This window comes from Brachycentrus maculatus, unplaced genomic scaffold, assembly GCF_059751285.1.
Source record: "Brachycentrus maculatus isolate JH-2025_06_01 unplaced genomic scaffold, ASM5975128v1 h1tg000192l, whole genome shotgun sequence".
Taxonomy (NCBI): Eukaryota; Metazoa; Arthropoda; class Insecta; order Trichoptera; family Brachycentridae; genus Brachycentrus; species Brachycentrus maculatus.
This window is the reverse complement of record NW_028280943.1, coordinates 93,044-111,219: the sequence shown is the minus strand read 5'-3', so window position 1 is coordinate 111,219 and position 18,176 is coordinate 93,044. Positions and strand designations below refer to the sequence as shown.

Sequence of the window (18,176 nt, the reverse complement as noted above, 5' to 3'; positions counted from 1 at the left end):
AAAAATGTTTGGACACACTCAAAATGTGTAATCTTCATTATAATGTTTTTTTTTTCGTTACTTTCGTATGTTTGCAAAGACAGAGTGGTGTGGCGTTCTATTATCTCTGCCTATCCCTGCGGGGAAGCGGCGTGATGGTTAGGAAACTAGTTTTTTTTTAAAGTTTAAAAATTTATTGAAAATGTATATGAATAGTGTGAGTAGTAGTAGCGCTAGGAGTAATCTTTATTTAATTCCTGAACTAATAATACCTAGTGGCCAAGACTGGTCACCTTACTGTAATTATTGATTAAATTGACACGGTACTAATCCGATACGATGCCCAAAGGATCATTGTAGGTAGCAGATAAGTATAAGAAGTGGATATGAGCAAAAAAATTGTTCTTCAATTCATTCCCATAAAAAGCGGTCATTTTGCAGATTCGACCGTATTTATTGGGCAAGACTACACCACTAAGAAAATACTCGTAACTCAATAAACCATTTAAAAATATTTCTTTATTTTACTTCACCTTATTTTAACAGTGCTTTTTTACCCTTCAATATTTGAACTACTTTTTTCCAACTTAAGCTTTTATTTTTTAATGAGTATAATGATTTTTTTTATAAAAATTCTCTTTCACAAAATTGAGAATTACCGCCGAAAGCTTCAAGAATGAATCCAACAGTTGATGTCATTACGTCATTACTAAAAAACAGACTTCTTGTTAGAAAATGCTTTAAATTTGAGAAAAAATGGAGTGCCTAACAATTTTTGAAGGAGAGGACTTGAAGAAACGCTAATTGGCGAAGTGTCAAAAAATAAGCTTTGTTTCTGGCGGGATTAAGTATTGTCACTTAACGGAAAAATAAACGACACGGAAATGATTGCCAGATACTAAAAAAAAAGGAAAAAAATTACCGTCATAGTTTTCAAGGCAGGAATGTTACACACTTCTCAAATAAATTTCAGCACTGCCATCTATCAGTTGATTTTTTTTACCACGAACGAAAATAATAAAACAAAATTAAAAATATATGAAAATGTGATGTAGTTTACATACTTAATATATTAAATATTAAAATCAAACATTAATTTTTAGAGTCTACTTAATTGCATTTTATTATTAAAAACGTCAAAATTGTGACAATTGTTTCGCCTTGTTTTGGCATTTTCAAACTAGTGTCAAGGCGATATCAACTGATGACAAGTATAAGACGTTTTAAACAATTTCAACTAATAACAAGGCTAAAGAATATGAAATTTAATTATGTGTTTTTAATATTAAAATACAATATAAGAACGCCAAATCTATAAATAGTTTATACATACTTACACACACACATATATGTACATGTGTAAGTATATATAAATATATATATATATATATATATATATATATATATATATATATATATATATATATATAAATATATATAATATATATATATATATATATATATATATATATATATATATATATATATATATATATATATATATATATAATATAATATATATATATATATATATATATATATATATATATATATATATATATATATATATATATATATATATATATATATATATATATATATATATATATATATATTTATATATTTATAAATAGTCTAATATAAAATTTTTATAAATATATTCTTTTTTAAAGGGTCAATGTAATGTGCTGAACGAATCTCTTTATCATAAACCTTGTTTTTATTACCCTTCTGAGAACGGTTTCCACGGCAAATTGATAATTTAAAGAGGTAGAAAACGAAAACAAAAGTCCTCAACAGACCAAAAGCGAAAAATAAACATACGCAATGATACGTTCCGAAACCCACAACTCGATAAGGTGAGTTTTAACGAGCCAAAAACGTTCGGCAGTATGTAATATAGCTTCCCAACAAACCGCCAGGGATTAATGTTTACCCATTAATCATTGGCGTGTTAATTTTGCGATATATGCTCTTCATGCAGTATGATTCCCATGATTTTTACACTCACTGCACTTCATATTGATATTGGAAAAACATTTTCTTTTCCTCGTCATACCATATCACTCTTTAGGAGTTCTTTTTCTTTTCAAGCGTCCGGACTTACCAGAATTCCTCCTCATGTGAAATATGCCGTTAATAATATTGATTTTCATATAAATTTTACTTGATATCTACCAGTAAGGGTATTAATTTATCATGTAAGAAATAGGTATAAATAATGACCAAAAAAGTAATTTAAAAAAATAACCTTAATTATTTAAATACATATACACAGCAGAACCTCTATCATCCGAACCCCCGCTAATCCGAACACCTTTGTAATGTAAAACACCCACTCATCCTTCCCCCCACTCATCCTTCCCGTGCTTCTTAAAAATGGCTGACCACGTGGATTTTCTTGTGCAAAAGAAGATGCTCTTACGTAAATTGCGAGACAAAAATTCTTACTTGTTTTTAAATAAAACTCGACCAACATAAATATTTGATTCCTTTAAAAAAAAGTTTAGTAAATACACGTGAAATTTTTAAAATTAGAATCCTAAAGTATGAAAAATTGAAGAAGTGACACTCAAAAAACTGATGTAAGGCTTAGATGTTGAAAATTCATAAAAGTGGAAATATCTCGAAAACTAACGCACTTTTACGAACGTCATTTTAAAATTTTTGGCAAATCACAATCTTGTCTAACACCCCTTAAAAGGAATGCCTTGGATTATGGAACACCTGTATATGTGTGTTTATATTTATATATATATATATATATATATATATATATATATATATATATATATATATATATATATATATATATATATATATATATATATATATATATATATATGTGTGTGTTTATATGTGTGTGTGTGGGTGTGTATACATATAAAGTAGTCATACAAGAGAAAGTGACCAAGTGCATTTTTTGCCAAAACGTGATCATTGACTATTTGATATTTTACTAGCTTAATATTGCCATTAAAAAATCCCAAAGGATTTTAAACTTGGAAGTATAGTACCTATATTAATTTGCTAAAACTGACTAAATGCATTGGTGTTTATTTTCTTGCCAAGCAAAAGTGACTTAAATGACCCTGCTGGACATTTTAAATTTTGGTAGTTGGTCACTTTCTCCTGTACGACAACGATATATCAATAAATCGAAGATAACTTTTCATAATTTTACACAATATTTTAATTATTCACTATAAAACTTGATACACCCTTATACATGTAGTACGAGTATGTTATTCCGGAATAATAATGCAGCCTACCTATTGTGGTGATGACAATGATTGAGAAGAAGAGCGCCCCCACAAAGGTCCACTGGATAACCTCGGGATTCTCGTCCCCGTCCCACCCTTTCTCCTTCATGGCAGATAAGATGGCCTTTTCAAAATCCTGACAGAAATAAAATACACCCTATTAATAACGTCATAATCATATTTTATTTCGCAAAAAAATGGTCTATTCAAATTTATACGCCAAACGAAATGGCAAAAGATTGATCTTCTTTGCTTTTGATATCTCAATATAGATGAAGAAAAATATGGTATTCCAGGTATTTACAGGGCTTGTGACCAGTCATAGGCTGGTTTTACTGATCAATTTAAACACGTGTAATATTTGCCATTCTACCTATGATTGACAACCGTAATACTCAAATGTTTGGAACTCATGCATATATCATAAATCTCATAACGCTATATGTTTGAGTTCACGGAAGCCATCTACGATTGGATTGAAATAGATTTTGTTAGGCAGAGACCCTTTTTTTTAGATGTGTGCAAGATCCTAATAGGATTATTTTACATACTGGCAGGCGCTTAAAAAATGATTTCAAGTTTTCATACAACTTATAACCTTGTGTGTTGATCTTCTTTGCATAAATTTTAAATAAAACAGCAAGTGTAATATTATCTATCACTTTAAATTTACCCTTACCTCACCTAATGGTGCATAGGGCACTGCATCAAATCGATACCCTAATCGATTGCCTACCCATACCAAGTAGCGTGATGGTTAGTTAATTAAAATAACTTTATAAAATAAAACTACTTGGTTCTTAACCACGTTTTATTGGCACTTTTCTCCACCTGGTTTCGACGAGAGCCTTGACATGATCAGGGTTAATCATGTTCTTTTAACTTGTAATCATTAGGGATAAACATGTGTTTATCAGTAGCAATAAAAAGTGGTTAAAAATAAAGTAGTTTTATTTCATAAAGTTTATAAAATGTGCCAAAGTATCTGCGAAAAACATTCAAGAAGACGAGTATACTCGTATACTTCTTTCACTAACATCATTCTTCGTAGAGAGTAAAATATTAAATTTTTGACTGAGGTACAAAGCTTTCCTCTAAAGTAGGGTATGTTTTTACGCACAAAAGTACTTACGTATATATTCAAATAATTTGAACAACTTACCCCTAATTTTCCTACAACCGTGGTAGTCCAATTTTCTTTATGCAGTACCAAGGTTTCTTTTGTCAACTTCCAGATGTCAGCCGTAAAGTTCCCACGAATATCAGATATACTCGATTTAACCTGAAATAACACAACGGTTTTACGATATTTTCAAAACCCACTGTTCATTGTGTTAATACAAAGCGAATAGAAGATAGTCTCGTTATAAATATCACTAGTTTATATTTAAAGGTTATTGTATTCATTAATTTCTTGAAAGCATTCAAAGGAAGCTTTTTTTGAGTCTCTTTTTTTGCGATAGATACGTTCCAAGGAGAGTCGAGTAAAAAACTTTGCATAAAAAAAACTTGAACTTCTTACAAAACTGGAGGATAGGTTCCATAATCAATATTATAGGATGTACCAAAAATCGCATAAAAAAGTTCATAAAAAAATATAAAAATAAAAACACAATATATGATTATAATAATAATAAAACCCTTATCCGCACCCCAATGGTGCATAGGGCACTGCGCCATATAAACGCAGAGTTATCTTGATCGTTTACACATGAAGGGAAGGTGATCAGCCCTCCGCTTCAGGTACCAGTCCAGGGTAATATTTAATAAATATTACAGTGAAAAAATCACTTATATTTGTTTGACCCCCCCTGGGAATCGAACCCGGGACCTCCAGAACGGTAGCCGAGCGTGCTGACCATTACACTACGGAGGCGGACTATATCAATATATGATTTCATTCATTCATTCATTCAAACCCTTATCAGCACCCCAATGGTGCATAGGGCACTGCATTATATAAACACAGTGTTATCTTGATCGTTAACACACAAAGGAAAGGTGATCAGCCCTCCGCTTCAGGTACCAGTCCAGGGTAATAAATAAATATTAGAGTGAAAAAAATATATGATAGGTCATATAAAAAGAATCTGTGGTTTTTTGCCACTAGATGGTGTTAATGCCCATATGTCAGGTAAAACTCACCTGATTGTTCCAAATGAACATGTGCTTAAAAGGAAATATTTAAGTCTACACTTTTTTATTGTTTTTCAATTCATTGCTTTAGTAAAAAGTTATATTGATTTGAAAATTAATTAAATTTCTGAAGAAATATGCTTTGTTATGCTCTTTTACTATTAAAAGGTAAAAAACGTTGCGAAAATTGCCGAAATTTTTATGAAGTATCCAGTGAGAATGCTTTGAGTAAACGAAGGACCCAGAGTTGTTTGCTTTTCCAACATTCAGGTACAGTTAATTTATCATTCTCTAGTTTATCCAGTATATGTCGATAAGTGTTCTTAATATAGTATTGTTTTAAAGTGGAAATGATGCCCTGATTAAACATGTCGTTGATGGCTGAATAAAACGTGTCGTGTTGGGTGGAAGGAACACTATTTTCGCATTATATTTTTTTATGCGAATTCACATAAAAAAAGCCTTACTATCCACAAAAATTAAGGATAGAATCCATTTTATTTGAAAATTAATTTATTTTTAAAAACATGACATTTCCCTCACTCCTTTGAACAACGTTATATATCAAAAATCGTCAATTTTCAGTTGTGCATATTGTCGGAATACCCAGAAAATGTATTTTATTTCAGCGAAACCTTAATATTTACCCACTACAGGGCAGAAAGTGTTGTTTTTGCATTTTGCATTGTTCAATTATTTTTTAAATTTACCAAATATTTTTCAAATGCAGAAAAAACCTTCAGGTTTTACCTAAAAAGATCTGTTGCACAGTAAAAAGTTCAAAAAGTGGCTTGGTATTTATATATATATATATTTATATATATATATATATATATATATATATATATATATATATATATATATATATATATATATATATATATATATATATATATATATATATTATATATATTTATATATATATATATATATATATATATATATATATATATATATATATATATATATATATATATATATATATATATATATTTATATAAATATATATATATATATATATATATATATATATATATATATATATATATATATATATATATATATATATATATATATATATATATATGTATATACAATATATTCTTAAACTTGAAAAACGATCTCCTGAAAAATCGTGTTTTTTTTATGTATGACTTTGTTGAAAGGAGTGAGCGATATGTATGTATCTATCTAATGTTAATACCTACATATGAAAAACAATTACCCTTGAATGTGCTCTAGGTTTCCGCTCCAATATTTTCAAGGCATGGGGAGTGTCCATACACTCCAAAATATGAGTTTTTTTACAAACATGGATACATTTTACCACAAAGTGGCTTGTGATAACAATTAATGACATTATATTTCTTTCTCCTACCTTTCTCTCATTCTCGGCCTCAAGATGCTCGAACGTAAAAGCGCCCAGGATGCAGTAGGATACCACCAGCGAGACCAGCATGAAGTGCGAGAAGACGCACGTGCAGAACTTCCACGTGAAGTACAGGAACTTGGCGCACCTCGTCGGAGGGCCGGCCTCGTACTGATCGTCCCCCGCCGGCGGCAGGGCCTGCGGACCCTGGCGCGAACGAGACATGTTCAAAATTCGAACAAACTGTTCGAAAAACAAATTATACAACTTTACAGTCGTTTTACGTTTCACACCATTTTTAGTCACTTGTTTAAAACACCACTTATGCGTCGTTTTTGTTAGATATTTAAACTCATGTAAAATTCATCATTTAAACTAGCAAACTGAGCATCGGAAATGTATCAAAATGGGCTTTAATTCTCATCTAATATTTAAGTTTAAAAAAAATTGAAAACAATTTTTTTTAATAATACGTATACGAGTATATCAAGTACATTTAAAGTTTATTTTTACTGTGATTTTTTGGGGATACCAACCAAGCCATCTTTCGTGTCTTATCGGTAGAATTCTTTTTTACTCATTTTTTTTATTCCATTATCTATTTTTACATAATATACATATCTGCACCAACAGAACCTAAACTTTTTTCAGCACCCCCCCTGCCAAAATTTTCTTCAACATTGTCAAAGATAAGTAAATTGCCAGAATTTCCACATCATAACGTAGGGTAAATAATAAAAATATATGCCCCAGCCTTCCTGACCCCAGTGCCTCCTAGAAGACCACTCCAGTCATTCTGGCGGGCGATACTGCTCCGTTGAGAACCTACGATCTACACCAGTGTTCCGCAAACTTTTTCTATTTAAGGTACACCCACCAAATTGAGAAATTTCAGAGGCGCATATTTACCATATTATGGTAACATATTTAACATATATTAACTTTAATGCGGAATGTGAGCCTACTTAACTGAGCACAGGCAATCAAAATTTGGAGCAATTGTGTTGTTTTCACAAAACTAGACTTTTTCCCCGTCACACCAACTAATCACCGGTACACCAGTGTGCCGCGGCACACACTTTGCGGAACAATGATCTACACCATAGGTTCCCAAACTTTTTTAGTCTGACGCCACCTTTAAAAATTTCTCGACAAAAGAGAAAAAAACATCAAAATATCCCCTTTTGGAAAGAGGGATAGAAAAAATATTTTGCCTACTTTTCAGTGCTTCTATCCGGCCTCTTATGCCCTCGAAAAAACTTCGAAGAGGGCATTTTCGCACATTTTGTGAAAGACTGTTCTATAGAACAGTCTTTGGTATACCATCAATAACGTTATCGCTAAGAATCATGGTACTATGGAAATAAAAAAAACGAATAAACTGTTTAAAAAAACAAATTATACCACGTTAGTCCCGATTTCATATTTTTCACCACTTTTCGATAATTTATCAAACACTTATTTATAGTTTATTTATATTTCTTTTCGATTTTCAAATATTATTATTTTATTTCAAATACTAAACAAAAACTCTTCTTTAGTTTTTCAACCATTTTGAAAACATGACAATAACAAAATTGTCTGTCAAAAACTAATAATCATATCAATTTATTGAAATATATAATTATATTTAACGTTATTTATTATTATACATATTTACTTGTTTCACCTGTTAATTTAACGGTCGTTAAAAAAAAACACGATTGATTTGATAATTTTAATGTAACGTCACAATTTCTTTTGCACTTAGCACTTTTTGAACGATATTGAACGATACCAAAGAAATATTGCAACAAATGTACCTACGTAATGGAAATTTCCACCCTACTTTCTATGTTTTAACAGCTTATTTACACCGCGAACTGTTTATAACACGCTTTATTTTATTGCCACGCAAATAAATTGTAACAATTGATAGGTTTCCATTTTCATTACCCTAAATACTGCTCGAGTTCGGTTTATACAGTGTATTCCCGCCAATATCAAAACAAAGCCATCTTATTCGCTCTCACATCGCTTTATATAGGAGCGAATGAAACGGCAATGGTATAATTTGAATCTCGTTCGAATATTGGGTTATAAAAAACTTCGCGCCTTTATTTTCATTATCTATGGAAAACAGTTGCTGTCAAGGGGCCTCATTTTATTTCGTTTTTTTTACAATAATTTTGTTTTAATGAGTTTGCAAAGGGATTTCATAACAAGCATAAATTTATAGAGAATCTAAAATGAATCCTTGTTTACCTAACAGAGATCCCCTATATACGAACTCGTATTCCTTTTTTTTTGGTGTAAAAAATACATTTATATTAATAACTGTTCAAACATATTTCCATGGACAGCTAGACGCACCAATGAGTCCATTCGCCAGGAACTACGCTTGGATGGCTTGACTCTGGCCAATATCTGTACCCGACGGATCCTCCAGTTCTTTGGACACGTTGCGCGTGGCAACGAGGACAGCCTGGAACGACTAGTTGTGATCGGTAGCCTAGAGGGAAAGAGAGGGAGAGGAAGATCCCCACACGATGGACCGATCAAATTAAGGCAGCAGCAGGCACCTCGGCGGTTGGAGCGCTACGTGCAGCGCAGTCAAGGGATAACTGGAGAAGAGTCATTGCTTCTGCAAGGGTCACCACCCTCAGCAATGAGGAATAAGACGGAGAAGAAGAAGAATATTTTAGAGAATTCAATATTAAATCGGTAGGTACCAACAAATTATGAAGAAAGTAATGCCTATGTTATTATAAAGATACCTTTTTTTGTGTAATAACTCGCTGCTACTACTACTACTACTACCATCACCCCGTTTCTCTGCAGGGGTAGACAGAGAGAATTGGATGCCGCACTCTTATGTCCTGACACACTCCTAGCTTAGCTTGGCACTCAAAGATTTTTCATGTATTATCTAATTTTTTGCAACTCTAAACATATTTTTTATCGCACAGCTATGTATTTTGCGTTTACAAATATCCTTAAAAATGGGTGACAGAGTGGTGTGACGTTCTATTATCTCTACCTACCCTATAGGGAAGCGGTTTCATGGTTAGTTTGTTAATGCCCGTAATTACATAAATCAATTAAAAAAAATAAAAAGATTTCCTCAAAGAATTATTAGGATAGTTCTTTTTTACTTTGTAAAATTATTATTGTAAGTATTTTTCACTTTTAAATTAATTATATTTTATTTTAATTATTTGTTTCATGGACACATACATTTTTTTACCAGATGTATTACGTCTCTTTAGGCATGGCCTGTATCGAGCCGAAATAATTACATGTTAATACAATTTTTTATTATTATTATTTGTTTTTTTTTTAATCCTTAGATTATATACATTACAAACAATAGATACAATAACAGTTTACAGTATAAAAGTTTTACACTAAAATAATTACACCTGGACTTTAATTAATTCACTTTTTAACTTGTCCCTTCTAACGAGAAGCAACCATAAGTTTAGGTTAGATGTGTGGTCAGTACTTCGGAGTTCAATCATAAACCCTTAAGATTAACATCAAAAGGTTTTTGCAAACATTCATGAGTCGCAAAAACTCAAATATAATTCTTAAGTTATCTTATTAAAACACTCAAATAGCTTGTTTTCATATAAATGTTCAGAAAATAAACCAAGTATTTTTTTATTCTTCAGGCACTTATACATGTTTTTAAATAAAACTAATTAAATAATGGAAAAAAATTAACAATGAATGAAACATGTTTTCCCCAATCCGGCGTTTTTTTTTTATTGAATATTGTTTAATTAAGCATATGCGTTCGAGTATAAGTCCCCAGATATTTGAAATAAAACCATAATATCACAGGTAAATAAATATGAATACATTGTGCAAAACAAATATACTCGTAGTACCTACTGCATTATCACATAGATTTATAACGTACCTATGATAATGCGCTTGACAGTAAAGTTAATTATTTCCTGTTTGTAAAACGCAATCATTCTGAAATTGCTAGTTTCTAATTAACAAATATATAATTAAAATAATTTTGATTGTCTTTTTGGAATTGCATTATATCGCTCATTTGGTGCAACAATGACGTAGTTACACTTTAAAAAATGAGTTAAATATGTCAAAATGTGCGGAAAGACTATTTATATCGGGAGAAACATGGACAGAATTGATTTTGTGGTGAAATGATGCGAGATGGCGCGAGTGTCATTGTAGTATATATAAATATATATATATATATATATATATATATATATATATATATATATATATATATATATATATATATATATATATTGTATATATATATATGTATATATATATATGTATATATATATATATATATATATATATATATGTATATATGTATATATATATATATATATATATATATATATATATATATATATATATATACATATTACAGTGAAAAAATCACTTTTATTTATTTTACCCCCCCCTGGGAATCGAATCCGGGACCTGCAGAACGGTAGCCGAGCGTGCTGACCATTACACTACGGAGGCGGACTAAAATCGGATTTAAATCATAGTAAATCCATTTACTAAGCTTTTCAATTATACAGGAAAATCAATTCTGCATGTTTCAACACGGGGTAGGTACTTTCAATATAATTTTCCAACGTCTAGTTACCTTTGATTCATTTCCTACGTGCGGACGTGTCATTGTAGAATTGAGTAAAATGGAGCCATTTCTGTTGCTACAACGTCTGAATGCCATCTCGTGTAATATTTCTAAAAATGTAAATACGCTATTGTTGCACCAAATGAGCGATATGAATTAAATATATTTTTGGTATAATTTGTATCATACAGGCAAGAGTAGTAATTGTTTATTCATAAACCTTTATTTACAATAATTAAGGAAACACTTGTTTTTATACCACTTGAGTTTTATTAATAACTACTAGTTCCGGAAGCTAAACTTCCATCGTCAGGTCTGAATAATAACTAAAATATAAAATTGTTGGAGAGGGGAAAGTTAGGGGGAGGGGGTTAGTCAAGGGGCGGAGTTTGAAAACAAAGGAAAAGTGGAAATCAAAAAAGAAACTAGTAGTCTTTAATAAAAGGCAAGTGATATAAAAACAAGTGTTTCCTTAACCATTGTAACATGTCTTACCACAAAGTTAATGCCAAAATAATAAATAATAAAATAATAAAAAAAACCTTCATTTAAATACATTCATAACTCCGTCACAATAAAAAACGTGAAAATGTTTTTTTTTATCTTCCCTTGCCCTTTACTGGTAGGTGGTGCATAGGGCACAGCATCGTATAAAAGCAGTGATATCTTAATCGTTAAATACACAAGAAATGGTGATCATCTCTGCGCTTCAGGTACATTCAGTTCAGGGTGGTATTAAATAAATACTTGAGTTAAAAATCACTCTTAGACCCTTATGGGAATCGAACCAGGGCCCTCCAGAAGACATAAATGTTTATTTAATGTATTAATGTGTGAATGTAAATTTCATTTGTTGATAATCTTAAATCTTCTAAAGTTATTCACCGAGAGCTTTAAAATTTTGACACAACGTTGCATTCGAATACGCATGTGTATTATATATATCGAATCTCTCCATTTATAATTAAAATGTAACACATGAAAATAAAATTAAAAATGTTTTATACATATTTTCGACAGCAATGGCAGCGCCATCTGTTGGACGATACAGCAACTCAACTTTACTCAAACAATACTCATTGCGGACAGCAAGCTTTTTGATACCTGCTCTTACTCAATGTTTTCGATTGCACTGTAGTTTCAAAGATTTTTAATATTTTTAGAAATCTTCATTACTATACAAGCATTATAAATTATACATATTAGAAATATATGCTATCTATCTTCTTTCATTTCCATTTAACGAGACTGAACCACAGTAGCACGTGGCCAGGTACAGCTAGTTTAAATATATTTTCATCGCTTTTGTTCCTACTTGTTTATAAAACAATAAATATTGTGAAGCTTTCATAACCAAGATTCACTGTAAATATATCAAACGTGTCAGAAGAAGTAAATATGTATGTAGAAATCAACATTTACACAATTCGGAAATTTCGATGCGAATCCATCACGCGACGGTTATAACATAATATAAACTTATTTATATTCGAATCACCGCACTGACGTTTTTATTAACCTCCTCGCGTCCGTTCAAACTTTCCAAAATAGAATCGAAACAAAAAACACGAGTAAACATTTTCGAAACGCACACTGTAACATAACACCTGATGTTAAATTCCCGGCTGGAAGATTACATCTCCAGTACGTCTTCTAGTGTGCCCGGACCACATACAATTCACGCGGCGTTTTCTCAATAACTGACATGAACGCTGTTTCTCGGACCAACTTCACGAAAATCTATTTTTGTGCCCAAAATATCGCGGCCAAGCGAAAGCGCCGTACAATATTATTAAATGGGAAACGAACGGATGAAAATATTTGGAATGCTCTGTCAAATTCGCAGTGTGGTGTGTTTTCAACACGTGCAGTTTCAGCAGACAATGCGATCTCTGAACGCACTTTATAGCCTGCAGAAAATCTGCTACAAACTTTCCTTATTATAATATTCCTTTATTAGGGCAGTTTTTAAGTTATGTATTAAATGTTAAATCAACACTATTTTTTTTAGTCTACTAAGTTATATTGTTTGTTTATAGTATTATATTGTTTAAAAAAAACACATAAAAAATCAATTTTGTCTGGTTAGTGTAGAAAATTAGGTAAATGAAAAATCCGGGAAAAAAATAGATTAATTTTTTAATTATTATTTTTAGATTGGGCGTTTAATTTGTAGAACTTCATTTTAATTCAAAAATCGCAAATTTTCAGATGTGCATGTTTTTGCAGTGCCCGAAAATGTACTATATCCCAGCAAAAGCGGCATATTCTTAACTTAATATTTACCCGCTACAGGGCAAAAAGTGTTGTTTTTGCATTTTGAAGAAAATGTGTTGTTTAATTATTGTTTTAAATGTACTAAATATTTTTCAAAAAACCTTCAGGTTTTACCTAAAAAGATCTGTTGCACAGTAAAAAGTTCAATAAGTGGCTTGATATTTATTTTTAATACTTGTATTACATTTTGAAACTTTAAAAACGATCTCCTGAAAAATCAAGTTTTTTTATACATGACGTTGTTGAAAGGAGTGAGCGATATTAGGTATGCAGTAGTAAATTAGCCGTTCTTAAAAAAACTCATATCACCGACGGAATTTATACCAAAGCATAAAATTTTCAATTGGTTTTACCAATAAATTTGTTCGATTTTGATTGTTTAATTTTTCGTTCGCATGTTTGCATATCAAAAGTATTATGTTTGTAAACATTTTTACAGGTTTATCAATAAATTTCCGATAAAAATGGATCCTCATAAATTGTGAAATACTGCAGTAAACCCACGTTGTTTATTTGCTTTAGGAAGTGTATCAGCAATGGTTGTTAACGGCTGCAGACTTAAAGACGTTTTATCGACTCATTAAATAACCCACGGCTTTATTACAAAATACTCTAAAACCCAACAAACTTTATAGGTTTATGTTATCCTGTCCCTAAGCAGCGAGGAACGATGAAAAAACGGTGAAAAAATGATTTATCATCCTATTCATGGCATCAAAAATTATGTGAGAACATATTTATACGTTAATAAACAAAAAAGATATTGTATCAAATTCTATTAAACAACTGATATTTTGCATTGTTGACTATTGAAAATCTCTGAAGATAATTTGGAAACGTCTTCACGGGGTTTCTGCTTCTTTATCACGATATCACCAAATTGACAATTTGTTGATATCGTGATAAAAATTTCCAATCACACATGGGAGAGATTCATTACGAATTATTTCAATTATATTTTTTAATGAAAGAGCTAGAAATAGCATTTCAATTTGGGATACTTTTTTCAATTATTTATCTTTCGCTTACTCCTTTCAAGAACGTCATAAATCAAAAAACTTGATTTTTCAGGAGAACGTTTTTAAAGTTTAAAAATATAATACAATATATTAAAAATAAATATCAAGCTCCTCATTGAACTTTTTTACTTTGCAACACATCTTTTTAGCTAAAACCTGAAGGTTCTTTCTCCTTTTGAAAAATATTTAGTACATTTAAAAAAATAATTAAACAATACCTTTTCTTTAAAATGCAAAAACAACACTTTCTGCCGTGTATGTAGCTGGTAAATTTTAAGTTAAAAATATGTTGCTTTTGCTGGGATATAGTACATTTTCTGGGTATTCCGAAAACATGCACAACTAAAAATTTACAATTTTTGATATATGACGTTCTTGAAAGGAGTGAGCGATATGTAGAAGACGTTGAATAATTTACCCTACGGATGATATATAAATATGTATCATAGGCTATATATACATGATGTTTATCAAAGGAGGTGAGGTGAAGATTGTTTGCAAAGACAGACGATTTTCAGGCAGATGGATTTTCTCATGTTTATTTAAATATTATCCTATTTATGGGTAAATTAACATACCAATCAACAGAAATCCATTTCTACAATAATAAAATATTAAATCATACTTAAAACACTAACCATAACTTACAAACAATTATTGTTGTAATGCACTACTTAAATTCAATCAACATCAATTAATTTCGTCAGAAAATTGTATTTCAAATCATTGTTTTTAACCCCTGCCTTGTTGTGTTAACAGTATGAATTTTGTACAGCCTCCCACCAGTCTGATGATTTCGATAACAACGAAACCCAGTCACTGGTCAAATAAAATATGTTAGGCGCTGTGGCGTAGTTGGGTAGACGCACGACTGCTAAACTGGCGTCGCGGGTTCGATTCCCGCTAATAGCAAAATGAATTCAAGAAAGATTTATTTTAAATTGGTCTGGGTGTTTGTGATGTATTTTTATATTTACCTTCTCTATTCTTACTATCCTACCAGCAGACAAACTTCTAAAAATAGTGTTAAATAAAGTTGATAATTAATATTTTACTCAGTAAATACCACTATTTCTTCAAAACTTCTGTGACACGTGTTTCGATGCATTCCGCATCATTTTCAAACACCGTATGAACATGATGCGGAATGCATCGAAACACGTGTCACAGTAGATTTTAAGAAATAAAGGTATTAACTTAGTAAAACATTATTACTTTTTGACATCTCATCAAAGATGAAGAAGAATATGGGTCTATAAAAGTCTGGGCATTTACGGGGCTGATTTGTATTTAAAAGTATTTGGACACACTCAAAATGTTGTAGTAAAACATTAATTAAAAATGGTTAGATTTTACCACAAAGTGCTGCCGAATCAATTAATGAAATTAAATAAAGTTTTTTTCAATACGGAAAAAACTATATTGTTGTTATTTTACTATATAAAATGCAGTCCCGCGAAGAAAAACAAAATGTTGCGAAGATAACTTTCCAGTTCTCAGTTTGAAAAATTTCCTGTCTGTACCTACTCACTTTGATTTCATTTTTACAAACCTTGTTTTTTCATATCTAAACAAAGTTCCTTACCAAATTGTCGTGAAGAACAAACGTAAGTAGTAAAGTAGGGTTATCATAAAAGAACAATGCCAGAAGAATACGTAGAAGTTTAAATATAATGTAATTTGCATATCCTTTATTCAAAAGAGAAGTTTTCCTCTTTCATAAGCAGATGATACTTTTATTGTATGTATATGGTATCTTTAAGTGCTTACCCAGGTCACAAAATTTTTATTGTCATACTTACGGCAAAAAGAGAATCTGACGGTTTAGATATTTATAGATTTTCATGAATTTACTATTTATTTATTTTTAATTTAAAAAAATGAAATATTTTTGTTAATTATGTATTTATTATGTCCACCTCCGTAGTGTAATGGTCAGCACGCTCGGCTACCGTTCTGGACGTCCCGGGTTCGATTCCCACATGAAGGGTCTAATAAATATAAGTGATTTTTTCACTCTAATATTTATTCAATATTACCCTGGACTGGTACCTGAAGTGGAGGGCTGATCACCTTTCCTTCGTGTGCAAACGATCAAGATAACACTGCGTTTTTATGATGCAGTGCCTTATGCACCATTGGGGTGCGGATAAGGGTTCGAATATTATTTACACAAATATTTAAATTTCATACTATTTCTGTGAGCCTGAGCGGAGCAGTATTAGAAATTGGTATCAAATTGTGGTAGAGTGGGTTCGAACCGAGAAACTCTGATTTAAGAGTCCGCGACACTAACCACGGGACTACAACCAGACACTAGATTTAGATTCAGATTTTTTAAACTTGTAAAAAAGCATTTAAAACCATCACACCGCTTCCCAGCAAAGATAAGCAGAGATCGTAGAATGCCATACCATTCTGTCTTTGCTAATATACAGTATACTTCTCTCGTTCCACATTCATGCATTTCCTCATTATTTGTACATACCTACTGATTATTCTGACTTCGAATATATTCTATATCCAACGACATTCACCTCATAAATTTGTTTTACCGTTCTTTCCTCACTCATTCGTTCCACGTGTCCAAACCATTTCAACACACCTTTCTTTATTTTATCTACAATGCTTATCTTAGCCTCGCATTCTTTCCTTATTTCACCATTCGAACGCCTATAACAAATCGTTTGGCCGCAAATTCGCCTGAGAGATCGCATTTTGTCTCCAATCAGTCTACTTTATTTATGTTATTTAAAAGAAATAAGTACATTGGCGGGCTTACTGCTAAAAAGGAATATCTTCCAACCAACTAAAAATAGACAAGTGATATTGATCAAAACGTTTGATACCAAATATAGCTGTTTGCAATAAGAGGGTAGATAGTTCTTGAACATTTATAAAAACATAAATTACAAATTGACAATAAACTTTCATCCTTCTTTTGCCAACTCCATGCTTCACTTCTATGCATTAGGTTTGATACCAGGACTTTATTGTGTACTTCCAGTTTTATTTTTTGACATCTCACCAAAGAAAAAGAAAAATATGGAGGTCTGGGCAATTATGGGGCTGCCAACCGTCATAGGCTGGTTTAAGATATCACTTTACGCACGTGTAACATTTACCAATTCTACTCATTATTGACAACCAAACTACTCAAATTCTTGAAAGTTCTATATATATGAACCAATTTTGAAACATTGTTCTTGAATCACTATAGCTTCACTAGAGACATCCATTGGTGAGGTGAAAAGAAGCTTTTGAATTAGCAGAAAATTTTTACTTCTAGTTTAACTTTTTCTCGTTTAGGCTTTGTATAAAATATCGTTTAAAAACTACATAATTACCGTATTCAAAGAGAAAATTAAGTACGGAATAAACTAACAAACTCCAAAATACGGCAGTAAATTAGGAGAGCGACAATATACAAAGTATGTTTAACAGAATATGTATGTTATGTTTGTATGTATGCAGCTTAAATTTGGGTGTATTCGTGCACTTTGTTTTCCCGCTTTATG

The 18,176-nt window shown here is 31.2% G+C and overlaps 1 protein-coding gene across 1 annotated transcript; it reads right to left on the bottom strand.

Moving 5' to 3' along the window:
* Window positions 1-1,154: 1,154 nt before the first annotated feature.
* Window positions 1,155-13,034, bottom strand: LOC148307722 (uncharacterized). The gene is made up of 5 exons (XM_088262921.1): window positions 12,785-13,034; window positions 6,757-7,130; window positions 4,405-4,524; window positions 3,252-3,378; window positions 1,155-1,180 (listed from the first exon to the last, which is right to left on the bottom strand). Exons 2-5 carry the CDS (start codon window positions 6,970-6,972, stop codon window positions 1,155-1,157), a joined length of 489 nt encoding a protein of 162 aa, XP_088119047.1. The 5' UTR covers window positions 6,973-7,130; window positions 12,785-13,034.
* Window positions 13,035-18,176: the final 5,142 nt, after the last annotated feature.